This window comes from Falco peregrinus, chromosome 2 (genome assembly GCF_023634155.1).
Source record: "Falco peregrinus isolate bFalPer1 chromosome 2, bFalPer1.pri, whole genome shotgun sequence".
Taxonomy (NCBI): domain Eukaryota; kingdom Metazoa; phylum Chordata; class Aves; order Falconiformes; family Falconidae; genus Falco; species Falco peregrinus.
In genome coordinates, this window is record NC_073722.1 from 114,598,344 (window position 1) to 114,617,269 (window position 18,926).

General features: G+C 48.5%; 1 protein-coding gene across 1 annotated transcript in view; it reads right to left on the reverse strand.

Moving 5' to 3' along the window:
* SEPTIN9 (septin 9) overlaps positions 1 to 18,926 on the reverse strand; it is a 144,781-nt gene that overhangs the window by 112,080 nt on the left and 13,775 nt on the right. Inside the window, exon 2 of the mRNA XM_055797700.1 lies at positions 6,861 to 6,917. Within this exon, the coding sequence (XP_055653675.1) occupies positions 6,861 to 6,917 (57 nt within the window). The remainder of the gene's footprint in view (positions 1 to 6,860; positions 6,918 to 18,926) is intronic.

Consider the following 18,926-nt stretch of genomic DNA (forward strand, 5'->3'; position numbering starts at 1 on the left):
CACTACTCCTTAATTTCTTAGCTGTGCGCACAAGCGCCTAGGCTCCCTCATTCACTGTAAGTAATGCACATCTCTGCTGGAAGCACACGGGAGCCCGCAGGACTCTCCCAGGAAGCTAGAGTCCACGAGCTGCATTACGCAAGCCCAGTCCTCCCGCGTCCTCCTGTGTCCTGCAGGAAACCAAGAACCTGCACTGAGAGCAGCCCTCTCACTTTAACTTCTTGTTGCCTGGAGTCAGCAGAGCTGCACTGCTGCAGAAAGGACTCTCCGGGCTGGCTGATGATCCAGCTTCACCCTTTGCTACTTCACCCTCGTGACAAGAAAGACCAAGAGGACACATGTCAAATGAGGGCTTGTCACTAGGGAGCCCGAGGAGAGCGAGCGGTGCATGTGCGTGGGGACGCTCTTTGGCACGGAGAGCCATGCAGCTGGGGTGACCAGCCCGGTGCTTAAAACAAAGGGGAATAGAGGCTTCCCAAAGAAGTTTGTATGACCTCATCTAGGGACACATCCAAAGCCATGAGGCTGCAACCACAAGTCTCTAGTTAACCCCTCTGCTGCTCCACCAAGGTGAAAGGCACGTCTGTGCTAAAACCAGCACACTGCAAAGAGGCGTGTATTCCTACAGCTTCCAGCTGGACCAGAAGTGCTGCCCGGATCCCAGTATACCAACCGGGAGCTAAAAAAGGATGCAGTAAAGGTTAGGATAATCTGAAGGTCTGGACCAAGGTATACAGGATGGGTTCCCAAATCAGTTTTCTCAGATACCACGATTACGCAGAGGGCTATGCTGTTAGTGGGGGTGCCCACGTTTGAGCTGCAGATGTGTGACTGTTCTGGCAGCATTTCCCTGGGGAAAGAAACTAAAAAACCTAATGGTTTTTATAGAACTCTGAATTAGGTTATGTAACGGTAATCATGTACGCTCGACTAGGGAGCCCCTGGCTTTTGACATTTCTTTTGTTTATTTCCACTGCTCTGGTTAACCTGCAATCTCACATAAACCAATTTCTAAAGTTGTTCTTTTACAGACTCCAGGCACAAAGAGAGGAGATGGTCCTCAGGGCAAAGTACTAAATCAAGAGGTGGAAACAGCAAGATCTATTGCCACATGTGCCTTTACCTCACTGCATGAATTTGGAGCATCCCAAACTAGCGAACCCTGCTGAAATCCTGTTAACACGACGATGCCAACTTAAGCTGTGCCCATAGCTATGTGTGTTCTGCTCTTCCACCCACCCAGCCACACATCTTTCCATTTCAGTGCTTGTGAGGAAGGACCCCAAGATTCACAGGCAACGCAAAAGGAGCGGTTCTAAGCTTCTCTGCTGCCCTATTTCCCCCAACTATTAAATGGCCACATCAATAACTATTAAAGGGAAAATGAAAGGTGTAACCAGGAAAAAGAAAAATAGGACAAGAACTATCTGTGCACATCTTGTTGAAATTTTCATCTAAAACTGTATTCTCTCCACTTTTGCTCATCCCAGCTACCAGCTCCTGCAGAGACCTGGGCGCCCTGGGCAGCGTGGCAGTGCAGTGCCATCGTGGTCAACGGGGTCCTGGAGCCTGTGCCCTGAGCAGAAGCTCATAGGGTCAACGTCACGATCAGCACCTTTGAACCATCTCACTAATCCTGCATCTCCAGCCCACGCTTGCCCACTTTCTGTGCCTTCTGGCCTCTCTGTCTACAGCCATCAACCTAAAGGGTGTGCAAGGGGCTCAAACTGGTGGAAACAACAAACATGTCTGGCATGGGAGTCCCACCGCTTTACAGCCAAGAGAGGCATTTAGGCAGTACAAGACAAGCTGCCCCTATGAAGGTTTCATGACATCATTGACTGCCCCTTTCTAACGCAACCCAGATAGCTGGCCTTAAGCTTCATGCCTCTCTAAATTATGCCCTAAGCTTCCAAAAAGCACCAAGACAAGTTGTGGTTGATCCTCAGCCAACTGCTGATGATGCAGAAGTGGGGCCGCTAGCGCCCTGTCTTTTTTGGATGGAAAAGCTCTGCCTGCCCTGGAGTGCAGCTGGCCCTGGCAGCCAGCCCCTGCTCTGCTCCGGCCCCAGGCAGCCGCGCAGCCAGACAAAGGCTGAAACAGGAAAGCTGAGGCACCTGCTCCCCTCCCACCCCTTGGGACCTCTCAGGAACAAAGCACCTGACCCAAAGTAGCACTGGTCCAGGAGCAGTTCTGCTGCAACACAACTGGGCAGCATCCTCCTCCCTGCATTCACCTACACAGAAAAAAAATATGCTGTTTTAGCTAAATCGGTAAACTCTAACTTTTTCTGGACCCTCCTGCATTACCCCCGCCAGGGAAGTTCCTTCCTCTTAGCAAAAATTGAATTGTAGGCTGGAAACAAATCAAAGTACAGAGCACAGCTGGCTGCCCAAGAGGAATACGATGCCGATTTCTTCCACTCCAACTGCTCTGGGGCTGTTTTCTGGCCAGCTGAGAAGCACATTGCTGCTCTGGATGGCAAATGTCAGCAAATATTTCTTGCTTTTAAATTCATCAGGTATAGTTGTAGGAAAAATGAAGTGCAAGTAACTTCCCTGACACGCTGTTCTTAACTCTGCAGTCAACACACTGGAGGGCAGGGATGCTGTCCAGAGGGACCTCCACAGGCTTGAGAGGTGGGTCTGTGTGAACTCCGTGAAGTTTAACAAGGCCAAGTGCAAGGTCCTGCGCCTGGGTCGCAGCAATCCCAAGCACAAATACAGGCTGGGTGGAGAATGGATTAAGAGCAGCCCCGAGGAGGATGACTTGGGGGTGTTGGTTGACGAGAAGCTCAACACAGCCCTGCAATATGCACTTGCAGCCCAGAAAGCCAACCGTACCCTGGGCTGCATCAAAAGCAGCGTGCCAGGAGGTCAAGGGAGATGGTTCTCCCTCTCTACTCCACTCTTGGGAGACCCCCCCTTGCAGCGCTGTGTTCAGCTCTGGTGCCTCCAACGTCAAAAAGACATGGACCTGTTGGAGCGAGTCCAGAGGAGGCTATGAAGATGACTGGAGGGTTGGAGCCCCTCTGCTGTGAGGACAGGTTGAGGGAGCTGGAGTTGTTCAGCCTGGAAAAGAGAAGTCTCAGGGGAGAGCCTTTCAATAGCTACAGGGGGCTTATCAGAAAGGTGGGGACAGGCCTCTTTTTAGTAGGGCCTGAGCAATAGGACAAGGGGGAATGGTTTTAAACTAAAAGAGGGCAAACTTAGTTTAGATATTAGGAAGAAATTCTTCACTCTGAGGGGGAGTGAGATGCTGGCACAGGTTGCCTGGGGAAGATGTGGATGCCCCATCCCTGGCAGTGTCCAAGGCCAGGCTGGATGGGGCTTGGGGCAACCTGGGCTGGTGGGAGGTGTCCCTGCCCCTGGCAGGGGGGCTGGAACTAGGTGATCTTTAGGGTCCCTTCCAATTCAAACCATTCTATGAACTCTGCAAAAATATTGCCCCAAGCTACCCACATCAGGCAACAGCGGCATTTTAAGGGCCACAATTCTGAACCCTGATGGAGCCTTTTATAAAGGGCTTCTTCCCACTCCTCCCCTCTTTCTCTGCCTGTGTCTAATTGCACGTTGAACAGAACCTCCAAACCACTGACAAAGCTTGACCTTATGGGCATGGTCCCATATCCTAATTGAATGGGGACAGTGCCAAGCCCGATATCATCCCCATCCTTCCAGTCTTTGAGCTGAGGTCGTCCCAGCTCCCGCTATCAGGCTGCACCCCAGGACGGTGCTCCTGTCTGTGGTGAGCCACAGCCCCCAGCTGGCCCATCGCCAAGCTGCCAGGGGCAAGGAGAGATACGACTAGTGACGCTGCGGAAAGAGGGAGCCAGCAGCGAGCCCTGCTCTATGTATCTTCCACTGAATAGGACCTGGTTAGGTTTAGCTCAGCACCTCCAAGGTGCTGGACATCAGAAGGTGCTTCTGTACCAATAATTGTGGCATCTCTTCATATAGCCAGAGCTCTGTTACAACTGTGAGACACCTGAACACTGTCTTAACTTGGTATCTCCCCCTTCCCAGAGCTTTCCTTATGTATGTATGATATAAACCCCACTTTTGCAGCCAAAGAAAACCAAACTGAATCAAAGCATAGGATTCACATACCCTTAAACGTGGCTACCTAACAAAATCTTGGTCCTCTATAACCCTATGGGGATTTGGGTTACCCAAGAAACTTATTCTTCCCAGTCTAAAGTAAGTGCTCTCACTTTCTGATAGCCTCCAGCTCTCTTCATTGACCAGCCTAGATGAGTCTCACCTCACTGGCTTACCTAGGACTATGCAGGAAGCTTGTACAAAACAAAAAACACAGCTCTAAAGCCCTGGAATTGCTGTCCACTGAGCAAATCTGGATGCCAATGCCATACAGCCACTTTCGAAGGGACAAGAAAAGCTTTAGAGGAGTCACAGAATAAGGCTTTCAAAAGAGGTCAACCTCAGCTCTCCAGGTTCCTACTGTCACTGCGTGCCCCAAGGCAATCCATGGTGTCTGGAGACCCCAAGAGCTGGTGGCTATGGAAATGCATGTCATCCCTTCTTTGTTTAGGGTGGCAAAGAGCCCAAAGCAACCCCCTTCTGCAATGTTTCACTTGCAACCACAGCTCAGTCATCCCAACTCCAATTTATCTTTTACAGGAATAAAAGCTTCTGGGTGCAAGGCCAGATGTGCAGAGGGGGAAATCTGGACCTGAAACAAGGGGAAATTGAGCTGCAGTTATATGAAGTCATAAATATTTACTGCAATGTAAACCGGAGCACTGAGCTGCTCATTTGATTTTAACTTGAAAAAAAATATTAAAATTTAAAAGGTCTCTCACCAGAAAAGTGGAAAAGTATATAATCAGAGTCTAAAGAAAACAAGCTTAAACAAATGCCCCGTGTCTTTCAATTTAGATTCTCTACACTCCAGTTACCTTTGGAGCTGTACCAATTCCCCCTTCTGTCCTCGGACATGGACATATGACAACACGCAGTGCCAGGGCTGAGACTGAAGCTCTGGTTTTGCACATGCAGAAGACAAACAGAGACCAGTTCAAAACTACCAGCTTCTGTGCTGGTGGCCGAGTTTTAAAGCATCAGCTCTAAAATGCAGCTCAGTTCTGGCCCGAACGATCACTGCCGCGAAGCTTTAGCACCCAGACCAACACCATGACCCCACGCTAAATTATTGCTCAATGCACTTTTCCTGCTGTTTGACATTAGTTGGCAGAGCAGTGGCCTACACTGGCCATATTTGCATCCTCCCAGCGATACATCACAGCGCATGGCTGCAAAGCTCTAGCTGCAAAGCAGCAAGCGTCCCCGCAGCGGGACAGCACCATGACATGCCATGTCGCCTGTCACCCTGGTCTGTGCCGTCGATACCTGCCCCCGTGCTCATCGCCGGCGTTGGATGAGGACAGGAGGGCAGCGGCACAGCTCCCGGGGCATTTACATGCACACTGAACCGGACGTCTGTGACCAATTCCCATCCCACATGTGCTGATGTCTCGATACAGCAAGGCACTGAAGTCACCGCTCCAGGAAGGCATCCCGAGGGTGGCTTTCTCCTGCCACCCACACAGAGGGAAAAGCTGAAAACGACTGTTTTGCTAAGTGCATCTGGGAACTGAGACAGGATATGGGGGCTGAGAAGATGAATTGAAATAGCAAATCAAGCCCCGAGGGAGCAAGTGTGAGTGACAGCAAGACCAAGGGGACAGGACTGGATGAAAGCCCTGAACCAAGCGTGGCTGAAGCAGGATGTCAAGGAGGTGAGGGGGGTTCCTGGGGGTGCAGGCTGATTGCAGCAAGCAGCAGAGACAACTGTCAGCATCCTGGAGCAAAGGAGGTGGCAATGCCAAGGGGAGATCATACATCCCAGAGAAGGAAATGTGAAGGAAGATTTCAATTGCAGTAAAGCACCTGCTAAGAAAGATGAACGTGTGTGATGTACAAGGGACCCCAAGGCTGGAGACAGATGCTTTCCACAGGGGTTTGACCTGTGGAGAAGCACAGGACCATTGGAGGGGCTAGCACAGCCAGCAAGAGGGACCATCAGAAGAAAAAAAAAAAAAAAACAAACCCAGAAATGGGCTGTATGAGCTTCCTTTTGACTATTTTAGTCAAGAACAGTGAAATTTTCTACTCTCAGGGGATAATGCCAATGCAGGTGACGTGTCTCTGTCCCTGGGCAGTCCCAACCCGTGTCACGCACACACAAGCAAAGCACACAGGCTCAGGTACTCACAAGCACTGAGACTTCTGCTACTGCTTTCCCAAGGCTGGAAAACATCTTTTTAAAGAAAAAAAAAAACTCAGACCCTCCCACCTGCTTCCGTCTGAATCAGAAACAGCTTCAGAAACATTAAGCTGCAATTAGGAGTGTAAATTTAGTCACAAGCACATATAATCCATAAATCTCAACATCCAATAAAAAATAATAGCTAAGGAGAGTACAAAAGAGCTGCTAATTACTAAAGCTGTATTTCAACCTCAGGCCATTCCTACTTTCTGTTGCCCTGTGTTAGACCCCTCAAATTGAGATGGGGCTTTCTAATTATTCTCTCTGGATCCATTATTCAGTAAGTAATTAATCTTTTATTTTATATTGCTCTCTTTTTTCACAGTGGTTTTATATATGTATATATACACACACCCCCCGCACTCTTTTTTTTTTACTCTCTGTAGAACATAGTGAGCTCTGCATATATTAGCAGCTAGCTTTGCCTTTCAAACCATGGCCAGTGGATCGGAGGCAGGAGATGTGATTTCTGAGAGTCACCTCTTGCATTCTCTCAATGTTGTAATTTTTTCCCTTTTTTTTTTTTTTTTTTAAATGAGGATGTTTCAAAGGGAGAAATTCATGCAACTTACTTGGACTCATCTGGTCGCTGAGTCTCCGAAGTCTCCCGCTGGAGGTCCGGCTGATTCCTAAAGCAAGAAGAAGGTTTGAATTGCCAAGGGAGTTCGTGTGAATACGGTATGTGGAGCAATCTCCCCGCTATGACTCTGCATCTGGCGGGGCACATTTTCTGTTGGGAGTCTGCTAAGCACAGTCATCTTTGTGATAAAAAGAATTATATGTTATTTTAAAAACACCTGAGGAGAGACCTCCACCTTTCACTGAAGGCAAACATAATTATTCAAACATATCAAATGCATGGATGTATTTAGGGTTTCCAGAAACACCAGCGAGAACTTCTGAAATCACGAAGCGGGGCACAAATATTCACCTCTTGCTCCAAGGTAATTTATCCTGGAGACAAATGCAGGAATTTCAGAGACAGGTTTCCTTGCTGAGAGATGCAAGCACAGGAATTTAAGGACCAGCATGTGCCCTGCACTAACAGAGAGCTCAGCAAAGAGACCACTTCCCAGAGGTGCTTGGCCTCTCCAGCCAGCTCAGCTGCAAGGGCAGCAGCGGCTCCTGCATTCGGCATCACAAGGAAGCGAAGGGTGACTACTTTGTGGCTAGATTGCACCCAACGTCCTGGGAATGCATCGTGTATGAGAGCCCTGTCATGGGGTTAGACCAGCTGAAACACAGGATGCGTCGCACATTCCAGGCAGATGCTAAACCAGAACACAGCAATCCAGATGTCGGGCTAATTCTACTCCATCTTTTTTAATGAAAAAGTATTAATCATACTCATTGGGGTAGCACATGGTTAATTCGTATGCACTGTGTTGGAGAAACATATGTGAACATTTTAACTTACCCTACATCATACATTACTTTGAAAGACAAAGCCCAGACACAACTGTCTCCTCTGTTCCTATATCCATTTCAGAAAGCCTGGTAACTCCCAGACCCCCGCCTGCCTCCCAGACTCCAGGCAAGCCAGCGGGACCTGCTGCTTATGGCAACATTCCCAATCCATCAGCAACTTGTTTAATTACTCTGCTGTCCCAGCTGCCTATTTCTGAAGCGGTGATTGCCACAACATTCATTTCCCAGGTATGTTGAAAAAATTGGCAAAAAAGAATTCACCTTTAGCCTTCGGCTAAAGCCTATCCACACACCACGGGCTGATCTGTGCCTCAGTTTCTCTTAGCACAATAAAAGCTGACAAACTAAATGCAGTGAAGCACCTCATGTGGGATGCTGTACGCTGACACTGCCCCAAATGCTGTGAGGTCCCAATATGGGGATTCCCAGGTCTGACAGCTCCTCAGGCTCTGGTGGGTCCTGTTGGAGGAACCTCAGCTCCAGGATGGTGTCCATCATCTCCGATGCTGGAGCTGTTGAGCTCCAGAACGGAGGCATAGAGGCTCCATACAAACCCCACCAGAGCACACCACAATTTTGAATCAGGATTTCTACCCTGCAAACAGGTAAGAAACTCCCAGGCTTTTGGGGTGATGCTGTTGTTCAATTACATTATTCAAACTATCTTCTCACCATCTACCAGATCTGTTGGACAATAAGCAAAGGGATTAAAATAGCACCAATTCAAGCTGCAGAACACCCCTAAACTGTGATTTGTAACATAGCCACAACCTTTTGAACCTTGTCAGCTGGAAGAGTGCATCATTATTTAAAAAAGAAAAAGAGAGAGAGAGAAGGAAAATATATAAAAGGCAGGAAAACATTCATACCAGTGAGCCCTGGAATGGAGGGAGGGAAGGGAAAAGAGCTGCCTGGCAACTCAACATGGAAAAAGTGTCTCACGCTTAGAACCCTCTGCTTATATATATTATGTATATATGTATGCATTTTCTCTCTCCCTTTCCTCTCCTAATAGAAAAACCCTCTGTGCCTCCAGTAACGTTATGTGGCTGAACGGCAGGGCCAGACTCTGGGCAAGAGGGGGCTGCCCGCCCCGGGGTGCAGGGAGAGCCCCCGGCCAGCAGCACCCGGAGCCGTGCCCCCGCTCAGCTCTGCCCCCCCAAAGCACACTGCCAGCCAAAGGGCCAAAAAAATAGAGTCGGGACTGTCCGCCCACACGTGCGAACACCCCGTCTGTCTACCAAGAGCTTTATCTGCACTGGAACGGGGCAGGCTGCTGCTACGCGCATCGCTCGGTGTGCGGTTTCCGTTACTGGCGGTGAGAGAAGGGCTGAAGTCGCTGGGAGCTTGTGCGCTGTAACCAGCGTTACAATTTTTAAACATACTTTTTTTTTTTTTTTTCTATTCAGTCCAGTCCCTGATGTTTTTTTCATAATGATTTTCTCCCCTCTAAAAGCCTACTGCTTCTTTGGACACGAGCAAGAATGAAAAGGCATATTTCCTCTGCTCAACAGGGTTTTAAACAGCCCTTCTTCAGACAAGCTGCAAGAGCACTCAGGTCCTGGCTCAACTTCTTGCAGAGAACAAACACCTCTGCTCTGTCTGCATGTGGGCAAGGTGCAGCATCAAAATCTAGCTTTCACAATTGCTCAAAAACCAGAGAAAAACGTCCCTTATGGGTGGCACGCTGAAGAATGCAGATATGCGGCCATGCTGAGCTAGTTAAATACATCCTTTTATGTTCAAAGGCTTCATTCAGTCTGTGGCAAAGCAGGACGGAAGCAGAACAAGGAGCTCGCAAGCTTGGACAGGATCGCACATAGGAACAGGCTTTATTCCCTTTAGCAACGACTCCAGTGGAAAAACACACACAGGACTTGGAGCATCCAGTGCGGCACAGCCATCGGAGCATCCATGCCTTGGCTGAGCCTGTGCCTTTTATGCAAACATTTCTGAGAAGAGCTTATGTGCCCGGTCTCACTGGGGTTCTCTGGGGATCTGTAACTACTTTTCACACCCTTTTTAAGTTGGTAAACCCGAAGGTGGACAAGCTGAATTGATTTGCTCTGTATTGGACGTGGCATTAGAAGGAAGTTTTTCTGACAGCTGTTGGCCTGTTAACAACGTTAATAATACATAATGATGCTGTTAATCCCTTTTCAGCAAAAGGGAAAATAATGAGGAACAAGAAATTCATACAGGCTGTCCAACACCTTAATAGCAAATCTGAAAAGAGGAGGGAGCACTACGGAGCCCAAGCCAAGCCCGCTACCCGTGATGTTCCACTGCCCCTCCACCAAGGGGGAATCCAGGCACAGTCCTGGAAAGCAGATAAACAGCAGGGAAAGCTGGCAGCCTGGCAAGACAAGAAAAGAAGATCTGTCACAAAAAAAAAAAAAAAAAAAAAAATGGCAAGCAACAACTAAAAATATGCTGCTCTGAGCACAGTGCCAGGAAGCCAGCAGTGTGGCAGGACCGGAGAGCATCGGCACACTGGGCACATTCTGGGGTTACCTCTATTTATAGTGCAGAAGCAGCAGGCTGAGCCCCGGGTTTGGGTTGTGGGGCTGTGAAATGAAAATCAAAGGTTTCCACCCCAGACACAGTGTCTATGAGTCTTCCTTCTCAACACGGTTCAAATGCCCTCAAGCCATGCTATAAATTTATTGCAGTGCACTGGACTAAGAAACATAATGAAATATGCTTTATTTAGCTGAAATTAGGAATGCTTCCCCACATCCCCAGCAGAATGACTTAAAAAATGGAATAGTCCAACAGTTAAAATCGGTCAGTCCAAGAACAGCTCATTCAATCCAGCGGATGTGCCGCAGCAGGACAAAGTTAAAACATTCGCAGAGCTTAGCCTCACCTTGGCTCACTGGCTGAGCAATATTTTTTCACTTTTTATAATCAGCGACTAATTCCCTCCAGATCCACAGGCTGGGACCATATGGCACAGCAGAAAGGCAGCAGCACCGAAAGACACCGGGCTTCACCAGCGTCTCCTTTGCGACTGCTGAAGCCAAGAATCGCTCTGACTGGGTTGTGTCGGTGCAAGTGAGATCCCAGCCAGGCTCACGTTTGAATCACTCCCTCCAGACAACACCGGGCCAAATGTTCTACTATTTCGTGCTTCTTGCAGCTGCTGATATAACACACCATGGATGTAAAGTACTCCAGTATTGAAACGGGAGCATCTTCTAGATACTTGCCCTGATGCAGAGGATGTAGACATGGTGCAGGGCAGCAGGGAGACAGAAAAGCCACACTGTAGCAAGGGCAGTTTCTCCAGGCAGGCTGGATTCTCACTGACTTGGGAGTCTGAACCTAGAGCTAACCAGGGAACTGCCAGGGACGTTCACCTGCGATACAGTCAACACGTACATTCCCCAAAACTCATCAGTTTTTGCATGATATACCCCAAGCTTTTCATGGATGCATATGACAGTAACAAGACAGGCCACTTGTGATTTATTTTCTCACAGTAAGTGATCCATGCCACTACACTCATACAATATAAAAAATCAAAAGAACAAACGAGCAATTTCCATTATCAATAGAAACCACAGGGTGAAGACAAACAATGGAGGATGTAACCCAGGAACTTGCTCTCTCTACACAGTCCAGTAAAAACAAAAAACAAACAAACAAAAGAACCCAAACCAAACAAAGGTCGTGTTGGAAAGGGATGGACCAAAACCAGCAGGAGACATCCCACACTGTGCTGGAGTCAGCAAAGCGGCACCAGCTCATCCGAGCAGCCAGCATGACCCTTGCTTCTGTTACATGTATTTACTAGTGGGTCTGCGATCAGATAGTTCAGCTTCCTCCTTCACCCAGCACAAACGCAGCAGGGCGCCCAGACAGCACTGGAGATGTCTCCATCCAAGACCACTTTCCTCCTACGGACATTTCCGTGCTGCCAGCTCCCCAGAGCTCTCTCCGGAGCTGTACAGGTCTGGGCCAAGTCACGGAGCCTTCCCTGGTCTTCACCAGTTTGGCACTGGGATGGGTGGGAGACCCCTCCGCAGAAGAGCCCTTCAGAGGTGTCTACAGCACCTACACAGCACCGGCAGCTTTTAAAGCAAAGACCAACATGCAGAGCTGTCTCCCTCCAGGGCAGGACCTGCATCAGCCTGTGCATGGCAAGGGGCACCCAGCCCTGCCCCTCGTCACCCACCCTGCCCTTTGCTGCCTCCCAGGCCGTCCTGCTGCTGGCGAGGGAGGATGACAGTGAGGAGCCCACTCCGTTTGCCCTGCAGCTGGGACAGTCTCTGCTCCCTTTTAGGATGCACATATCCATCACAACACTCTTAGGACCATCTGCTCAGGACCATACAGGGTGTGAAATCTATCTCTTTATCTACCTCACGGGTACTATCCAGACAGCGGGTTAGAGAACGGCCTTCACTGGCAGCTCTATTTCACCCTGCTTCACACAAAGAAGCCTGGAGCCATTAGCAGGAGGAGGAGAGCCCACACACAGTTTGATCCATGCTGCACAACCACCGCCCCAGTGGCTTCTCCAACATACCAGACCAGCTGCTGGAGATGGAGCTGCAAAGTTTTAAGGCTGACATAGGCCATCGTCTTCAGAGGTAGAGCCCTGCACATGGAACTGTGGGTGCCACTGGAGACCACTGGGGACAGAGGGGCTCCGGGGGGCTGGGAGGGAGAGACATCTGTTTGCAGAGCAGCAAAGGAAGAAGAATCTCTATTGCTTCAAGCCAGAGTCCAACGAACCACGCTATTACGACTTCACTTCCATTAACTTGAAATCCACTTGCAACATTACCCTCAAAAGGAATATGTTTATAAAAAAAAAAGGAAAAAAATTCATGTTCATTTCCAGCACTAATCAGAAACATGCACTGAAGAATAAAAGACACTTTTCCAGATTGTGTGTAATAGACACTCTTTACAAAGAAGCTGAGCACAGCTAGAAAAAAAAGCCTTCAGACCATATGCATGGTTTCATTCTGGATCAAATATCTCTGGCAGCAAATGGAGCTTTCACTGGGATGGAGGGATGCTGATGGAATGGAAGGATGCTGTTCCCAAGGGGCACTGATTGCAGACTCAGGAGAGGACCACCACCTTCTCCAGCGCAGTTACCACCACACAGGTGCACCAACTGCATGTGTCAAGGTTGAAGGCTAAGCATAGACCATACAGCCTGAACCACCAACAACCGCTTCACTTCTGTGGGAGCTGGGTACCATCACGCTGGGGACAGACAACACTGCTAATCAGCACAGTGCTATTAACACGAGTGGAGCCGTGAGTTCACACACGGAAAGAGCCCAGCCTGAGGCTGGATTACAGGTAACCCTCAAGGAAACCACGGCAAAACTGGCATTAGCAAGATGCACATATCCTTACCATAACATTATACTTCTGGCAGGTGCCAGACACATTCTAACACTTTAAAAAATGCTCCAAAAGCTTGAGCTAACAATAAGAGGCCACAAGAATTAAGCCTCATTTTTTCCCAACATTAGAAAGGCTTCCCCAAGCCCAGCAGTGCCTGCCCAGAGCTCCTGTCCACAGCAAAGGGCTAAATTAGGTAGAAGAACCAGTCTTGCATACAGTGGTAGAAGATGACAGGGATGCAGCACTTGAACCTTGGCTCAAGTTCAGGCTTTGATTCAAGATTTTAACTGAAATTAAACTGCAGTAAATCTCAGGAAATCAGTTGATGCATCCACAGAGCTCAAAGCCAGAAAATCGCCTTAACCTGCAAAAACCCACACCACACATTTTTATCCAGTCATCGTGAATTCAAGCTTGTGCTTGAACAAAGTCTTGGCTTTTCAGAGACACTCAATCTCTATGTCGAGATTAAAATGTTGGAGTGACCCCAAGTGCTTTGGCAAGTTGCTCAATAGTTAAAATGGCCTTCAAACAGCACAGATACCATGCCTCTTCCCCATGTATTCATTCCGAGGTGAGCAAAGTCAATCGTCAGATATTCACTTGATAGAAATAACAAGATCATTTCACCGCTCTTTGTGATCGACTGTTCTTTACTGCCCACAAATTCCTCACAGCTGATAGTCATTCAGAGATATGCTGGACAATCATGAAAGCACAAAAAGAAAAAATTAGCACAGGCAGTTTTTCATACAAAAAAGCGTGTTAGTCATCATCTGTGATCCTTCTGGTTAGAGTGTTTCAGTAATCCAGCCGGGCAGCAGAAGGGATGCCACGTCACCACACTGACACATCAGATGACTTGTACAAATGCGTATTTATAATGCAAGTATCCACACAAATTGGAAGGGACTGGAAAAATGGGTCTTTTGTACGTATTGTCAGTTTTACTAGTTTATGTGGTCCTTTTACTTAGCAGCAGGAGGGAACAGAAAAGGATTTACAAAGGAACAGAAAGCTGTTCCTGTAAAGCTGTACTGACTGGGAGCAAACCTGGTAACTACTGTCAAGTCTAAAATCATTTCCAGTTCACTGTTAAAGCTAACCAGATTTCCAAAGTGATCTTGTCCCTCTAAATTTACCCTGTCTTCACCACGCTCCCCATTTGCTCACACCCTTTAACTTCTGAGATCCAAGAGAGAGAAGCAGGCAGGATGGAAGAACTACAGCAGTGTCTTCATGGCATTTTTTGCTAAATTAGGGGGGTTTGCAAGAGCGCGTCACAGACCTTGCAAAGCTATCATGAGAGCAGGTTGGATCTGGTCCCATTTGTTCCTGCAGAACCTGCAGCATCCCAGCAGAGATGGGAAGGAGGGAAGGTGTCTGAACTCATCCAAGCTGCAGCCTTGCTCAGAGAAGGAAATAATCAAACTCTTACATTAACCAGCTGCCACAAGGGCTTCAGCAAGCTAGAAATGTGTTAGTTAATCATTAACATCAATGGCACAAGAGTCCCCAGGAGACTGAATGGACAAGGGATAAGGCTTAGCATGCAGAGCACTATGGAAACAAAGAACAAAACAAATGATTGCTTCTCATCCTTTGCCTTCCAAAATACCCCAAACATTTACAGCATCCAGACTCACGAGTGCACCTCACTTTCTCAGGTTTGTCTGGCAGCAGTCATGGATTAGTTAGAGAAAACCACTGTCAGATTTGAAGGAGGGGAAAAGAATTTTAAAACTGCAATGTGGTATTTCCATATGGATCAAATCCTCCCAAGCCACCCCGCGGCTCTCCTCCCCACAGGCCCATAACACTCTGGCTCTGACCACACAGGGGAACTGCTGGTGCAAACTGCCCAGCCCAGCATCTGGCGCTCTGCTGCACTCTGACACTATGCACAGCTTCAGCACACTAAGCAGCAATGTGTTACTTCAGATTAAAAAGAAAAATAAATAAAAATCATCCTTACTTAGACTTTAAATCATTTTCTTTCCACCTCCTTGTAACCTCAATGCAATCCAAACTATATTTTTCAGCCACAGCATTTGCTCAGCGGCTGCTCACTGCTTCCCTGCTCTTGTTTCAGACACACAGAACTTGTCTTTCAGAGTCCCCCCGCAACAAACTTCACTGGATTTATCATCGGAGCCCTCTAAGCCTGGGGCTGCCATCAGGATGTAATACAGACCCCTTCTGTTTGCCAGGCTCTGAAAGGCAAATGTTGACTTTTCCCAGAGAGGGATGGGGGTGTGTAAAGGAGAAAAGCCAAGAACAAAGAGGCAGTGGCTCACTAGCCAAAGGGCTGCAGACGACAAAGGGCAGAGGTTAAGGGTTCTCCTGAGCCGGGAGACCCACAGGGGTGACCCATGGAGGCGTGCCAGTGCCTGTAGTCACCAGGACACCCAGAGCAGACCTGGCCACTTTGGACTCCCCAGGCTTAGTGAGCAACTGCTCATTCACAGCTGGAGGAGATAAGGGGCAGCCTTTGGTTTTGAGACCAGCGTCTGACTCTGAAGACACTGCAAAGGGAAAAATTCAGCCAGGGATTTTACTTAGTTACTAACACGCAAGTCCAAGTCTCACTCCAGACTTGTGACAAATGCCCTTTACCTCCACGCAGTACGAGAGATGCTCCACTGCAGCCATGCTTCTTCCAGACCAAGGAACCAGCGACAGGCAAAGAGGCAGCCAAGGGACCACAGCCACTAAACCCCATTCCCTTCCTGGCCAGAAACTCCAACAAATACACATGGGTCAAGGTTCACAAACCATCTGGCCACTTGACTGGGAACTGGTAACGCTGGAAAAGCATTAAGCTCAAGCAGACGATGGTCACTTTTCTCTCTGCGTGAAACACACACAAACATACTTTGGGTTACAAACGCCACCTGGAGCCCTCCCACCCGAGCATCCCTGGTGGAGCAGGGGCCTGAACACACTCATTTTACAGTCATGTGTTCATACAGTGATGAGTCTGTATGATGGTAGGACCTCTGTGATACTCTGATGTTACGGAGAATTGCCTGAAAGTCAGAAAGCCCAAGATGCAAGCGGCAGCTCAGAAACCAGCTCCCTGGGCAGCCCTACACAAAAAAAATTAAGCTCAGAATCACAGCTGCTCCCTTGGGACATCTGCTTTCTAATATTTAGCTTAACCCCAACTTGAGCCACATCGTGATCTTCTGCTCACTCGAGGCCCACCTGCCCTCAGAAGATGCTGAGGCAGGCACCTGGGGAGGACCAGCGCGGCTGGGGGGGGAAAAGCCGTCTGTAGGCAGAGGAGCCAGGAACTGCTCAGCCGCCATCACGGCTCCACTGTGACTCGCTGCACATTAACTTTCCTCCTCCACATATCCTTTTCTCTGCCTGTAAAATGAGGTGTCAAACGCTTCCCCTGCTTATAGGGGCAGGAGGGATGTATTACTCAAGGTTTTTACATTTTAGCTGTACTGTAAAGAATGATTCAGGCACTATCTATAGATTACTGAGATAATGTCCGCTGTCCTTAAACATCAGGAAAGAAGGGGAGTTACAATTAGAGACTATGGTGAAGCCCTAGACCCATACAGTTGAGGGTTTTCTCCTATTAAGCCTGCTCCAGAAGTAGCCAAGGCAACCTAGTTTTCATGGACTAGTAACATTCCTTTGAATGTTTTCCTTTGTATCTTGCAATTATATTTAATAGCGGCTACAGCAGGGAAATTGGAATAGAAGAGAACTCCAGCCAGTTTTTAGGATGTATTTGAGTGCCTAATATTGCAGACCAGCTTATGCTACAGTTTGCAAAAGTGCCTTTACAAACTGTAGCGTAACTCCATCTCTATCTGAAGAGATGCTGCATGTACAGTTCTCTCTTCCACCTCCAAGTCAGACACCCAGAGACAAACCCCAATCCCAAAGTCAACTTCACCAGCAGCTTAAGGCTGCTTCTCTGAGGGGGCAACAGTCAACACTGAGATTGTCTCCTGTGAGCTCCCCCCCAGTTTCTCTTATATGAAGCATTTAAAGGCATTTAACGGAGGACTAGGTTCTCAAAAGCACCCATGGCCCATGTTGAGCCCCAGAATAGGGCTGCTGCATCCTGCTGCTGCACAGCAGAGGAGTAAGGTACTCAGCACAAAAGCACTAAATTCATTTAAAAACAAGATGTACGATCAATACATAAGTGCCAATATCTTAATGGTTTATTCTTCTAAATCTTTGTAAGAGACAAAATAACCCCAGAGCCAACACCTACCTTTCTGCCAAGCCACGCTCTCCAACAGTCAGCTCTACAGAGGGGCAGTGGGAAGATTAAGAATAGGTTAATTTAAATAAACCCCAGATGTAGGAATCACCTCTATTTGCTACTGCTCCATGATTACACACTCCTCAGGTGTCAAGCGGTCTCAGTGCAACTTGTTCCTCTAATGGGTTTCTGCAGCTGCCAGCAGGAGAAAGGTAAAGCACCTGGCACCACCAAACACCTCAGCCCTGGCAAACGGTGGAGTGAAATCACTCCTGGCACAGCTGGAAAACATTTCAAGTCATGGAGCACTGCCTGCAGCCTCTAAAGAAGCTTTTCTCTTTTAAAAGAGGGCTCACACAAGGAGACACAAAGCCTATTCTGTAGGTCTGGCTGAAAGGCAGCATTGTACGTGGAACATGGCACGCTTGGTGGAATGGAGCCGGGCAGCGGAGCTCCAGGCCCAATCCAGAGCCCCTCCCTCAAGTCACTTACCCCAACCATACAAGTGTTGACTCCACCATGAAAAGCCTCACAACAAAAAAGGCAATTGCTGCTATTTCTGTAACAAATACGTGCATATGCACTGGACCCAGATCTGCTTTGTGCTGTGGATTCTCCCTGGAAAGCTTAGCCTGCAACTATCGAGTAACCCAAACCTCCGTGCACCATCCCCAGCACCGCTGAGACCTTGTGCTGTGCTGAGTAGCAGCATGAGAGAGGTTTCCCAACACTGTGAAGCTTATGGGCTTGCACTTTATTCCATAAGGAACGAAGCAGCCTGCGTGACCTGCCATGGCACATGCACAGGCTGCTGCCAGCCAAACCTGAAAGGCTTTTTTCTGTCTGGAGGCTCAGGTCGCTTCTGATGACCCCTACACCACTGTCAGAGTTTATTACACAAGCTGACCTTTCATAAATAGCATCTTTTGCAGTCAGAGGACTCCAACACCTCTTGTCCAGAGGGGATGCAGTGTCCCTCTAGCCCAAACCTGCCCCAACCCTTTGTATCCCCTGTGGGAGCGTCACCCTGGTGGAACCTCCTTCCCCTATCCAGAGCTGCAGGATCTGCAAGGGGCCAAGGAGGATGCTCTGGGGGGTGTCAGAATTCCAGCCTTATCTCCAGAGGGAGATCACGAGTAGAAAATGTTTCTGTGTTGTCTCGGCAAGCTTCCTGCTGGCACCCCTCTTGCTCTCCACAGAAGCACCTCTTTGTGAGCAGTTTTGGAGCCAGAGAAGAATGTTCACTGGTACAGGCTAAATGTATTTACCATTTCTGAGACATCAGATCTGCCATGGTGCCTGTTCTTGGTGTGACCCAGCTGTTCCTCAACGAACTGTCCCCTGAGCCGGTCAGCGGGAACAGCCCCAGTGGCACAGAGGGATGCTGCCACTTCTTTCAAGAACTGCTGGTCCACCGAGCAGTTGCTCATGGCACCGCTGCAAGCTGGTGGCCACATGCTTTAGTGTCTGTGAAGGAAGGATGCTCACTACTTGGGATCATAACCAGGGGTCTCTGAAGGCCTGGGTTGGACTCCTCTGTCCACCACAGGTACCTGGGAGCCTCAGGGCAGCACCTGCCTGAGTGTTTGGATATTAAACCTCT